Source organism: Arabidopsis lyrata, assembly GCF_000004255.2.
Source record: "Arabidopsis lyrata subsp. lyrata unplaced genomic scaffold ARALYscaffold_2, whole genome shotgun sequence".
Lineage (NCBI taxonomy): Eukaryota > Viridiplantae > Streptophyta > Magnoliopsida > Brassicales > Brassicaceae > Arabidopsis > Arabidopsis lyrata.
Genome location: NW_003302554.1, coordinates 9,561,109 through 9,564,129, shown reverse-complemented (window position 1 = coordinate 9,564,129; position 3,021 = coordinate 9,561,109). Strand labels below are relative to the sequence as shown.

Here is a 3,021-nt window from a genome sequence, read left to right as displayed (position 1 = left end):
CATCAGACCGATCATAGAAAACAAAAAACGAACAATATCTAAATATGACACTCGGGAAGGTATAAAAAAACAAAAAAAACAAATAACGAAAACACCAAATAACATCCAGACTCAGTCACAACAAAAATCGAACATAAAGTCGCACAATGTATTGTAAAGTCTGCTATGATATTTAAATATAAATAAAACCGCTAAATCTAGATATATATAAAACCAAATTCTTCTTTAAGTTGTGGCAAAACTCTCTTCTTTCTTGCCCTCGATTTTGATTTTCTTCGCAGGAGGTTTTGGATTCTCGACGGATACACCGCCACGGCGAACACTGGCCTCCTTTGTAATAGGCGTTACGGGCAAAGGCACCAAAACCTTAGAAACACCAATATTAAGTATATATAAAGCAAAACACCGAATATTTAGTAAACTTAACACATATATACAGTTTCATATAAACAGAACAACCCAAGCTACAAAACACGAACCTCGGAGTATAGACCATCAGAATAGTCTTTAATCAGCTCATCATCTTCAGAAAATAACTGTACCACGTAATGCGACCGATCCGATTTCAGATTATCGCCACCTATACTCACTTTAAAAAGAAACCGCCTCCCGACCAATGCCCCAATCTCCGAGGGAAGTATAGAGGGGTCATTCTATCATTAAACCATGCAAATAGATTAAACATACGAACAAATAATCGTTAAAAATAGAATAAACAACATAACAAACAATAGCAAAAGCGAATCCATTACCTCAGAAACTGCATTATAGAGCTCCTGTGCAGTTCTACGAAGGAGGGTACTACCCATTGCATCAAACAACAAAAACCTTGCCTTGTAGTTAGTTGCATCAAAAACCTCCAGAACCAATCGGTACCTAAAACAAACAGTTATTCCAGGACAAATAATGAACAACCGAGCTCTAAAACTACACACACCAACATAGTATGACGGTATTAACATGCACAAGACGACATAAACAATGCATTCAAAAGACACAATCACCTGAACACTACCGCAGATACATCCTTGTCACAAACGCCGCAATAGTAAAGAGGTGGTTTTCCATCATCACCAGAATTTTCTGGATAAGGCTCGACACTCTTATTACACATCTTACACGAAACGTAATACCATTTCGACGTTCGCTCGACGGATCCAACAGTGACCATGGTCACACACATACCCTCCTATAGATTTTAGAGGTCAGACTTAAAATACCAACCAGTTCTAATTAACAAACAAATTTTTTTTTTACCCTTTAAAACGCATGAATATAAAGAACAACGCATAAATTTATGGTGTCTACCTCTAACGCCTCGACTATATCTCGGACAGTTCGTTTATGATTCTTCACCAAGAATTGATCACGTATCGATACAGTTGATCCAGCAAACAATTCACTATTATCATGATTAGTCAAGACCACGCCATCGGTTGGTAGCCTACAAAAAAAATTCTATATTAATATCTATACAGACATATACAATAACACAAAACATAATAAATAAACAATATTATGTCTATTACCCTGATCTGAACTCATCAACAAAAACGCCTGGAGGATCGAGTAATACACGTGTTGCGCCCATAGCATTAGATATAGTCCAATTACCTAAATAAGTTAACAATTAAAATTAGAACAGTCATCGGAATATTTGAAGTTTATTCGACCAACATATATACCTTTCCACTCCTTAACCTGAGCACACCTAATCACACAAACAACAGCCGCTGGATTTGCTTCAGTATAAACCTTAACTTGCTTAGCAAAATCCGCCCATAGAGTACATATCAACCGTACGTTCCTATTTACGTGATAAACACGTCAAAAAAACAAAGCATACAGAAAACCAAACTCTTATAATGACTAATCATAATTAACATACCCACGATCACGCAACTCGACGTCGAGCTTTGGAGTACTCTTTCCTCTGATTTTTATATCCTCTATCGGTCCAACGTTGACAATCTGACCAATAACATCTACAACAATACGTATCGTTATTTAGTTTAACAGCGGTAAAGATAAACAAATATCAAACTAATTAAGATATTTTGTTTAAACCAGACCTACCAACGAAAACACGCGTGTCTCGTGAACCATTTAAAACATCACCAAATTCCACAAAATACTTCTCAGGGACTTCCTTTGGAAAATCATCACATGGTTTGACCTGGGTTGTTCGGTAAAACAAAATCTTGAAAGAAAGACTGTTGCTCTTATAATCGCCAGAGTACTTGATGAGCTTGAAAGGATTTAAGGTAACGACATCACCTTCTTTCAGGACACTGTCGAACTTTTTGATATTTTTGTCTTCAACAGTTGCATGGATTCTTGAACCCTACTTAAAACCAAAAAGAGAATATGCTTAGCATACTTATACAATACAAAAACAAAGCAAACACATGATATAGAAGACATAATCTCAAATAATAATCAAATCATAACCTTTTCATCCACCAAAACCATCTCGATTGTATTGCCCGCATCTCTCTGATACGCCTTCCACAGCCTCAGGATTAACACCTTAATCTTATTCTGATCGTGAATAGGATTGATATCATCGATGAAAGTTAGTGAATTTTTGCTTTTTCTGCTTGACGACATTTTTTAACGCACAAAAGTATAATATCTTAATAGATTTCGTTAAAGTTGAAAGCGAGTAGTAGATCCTATATATAGCCATAAAATGTTTAGGATTTAACCGACCTTTTCGACTAATATAGAATAAAATTTAATAATTATGGATATTAACAAAATCGAATTAAGAGATAAATGTAAATCTTCGATATTAGCATATAAAATTTTCTGGAAATATTATAGCTTTACCAAATAGTTATTATAGATATTTTCGAATCGAATACGTAGATAAAAACCGCAATATTTACTTTTATCGTCTCGCTAAATCATAGATTAAGCATGTTTACATTTTTGTGACAAATCTATATTTTTATTTTCTGTAAACAAAGTCGATAAGAGTAAACTTTCAATGGAATCCAATTACAAAAATATTTATGT

The 3,021-nt window shown here is 34.7% G+C and overlaps 1 protein-coding gene across 1 annotated transcript; it reads right to left on the bottom strand.

Annotated features, from left to right (window-relative positions):
- Positions 1–225: 225 nt before the first annotated feature.
- Positions 226–2,610, bottom strand: LOC9322999 (replication factor A protein 1). Its single transcript, XM_002886888.2, has 10 exons — positions 2,452–2,610; positions 2,077–2,344; positions 1,889–1,985; positions 1,686–1,807; positions 1,530–1,614; positions 1,309–1,444; positions 1,005–1,189; positions 753–876; positions 480–653; positions 226–366 (listed from the first exon to the last, which is right to left on the bottom strand). The coding sequence occupies exons 1-10, from the start codon at positions 2,608–2,610 to the stop codon at positions 226–228; spliced, it is 1,491 nt and encodes a 496-aa protein (XP_002886934.1).
- Positions 2,611–3,021: the final 411 nt, after the last annotated feature.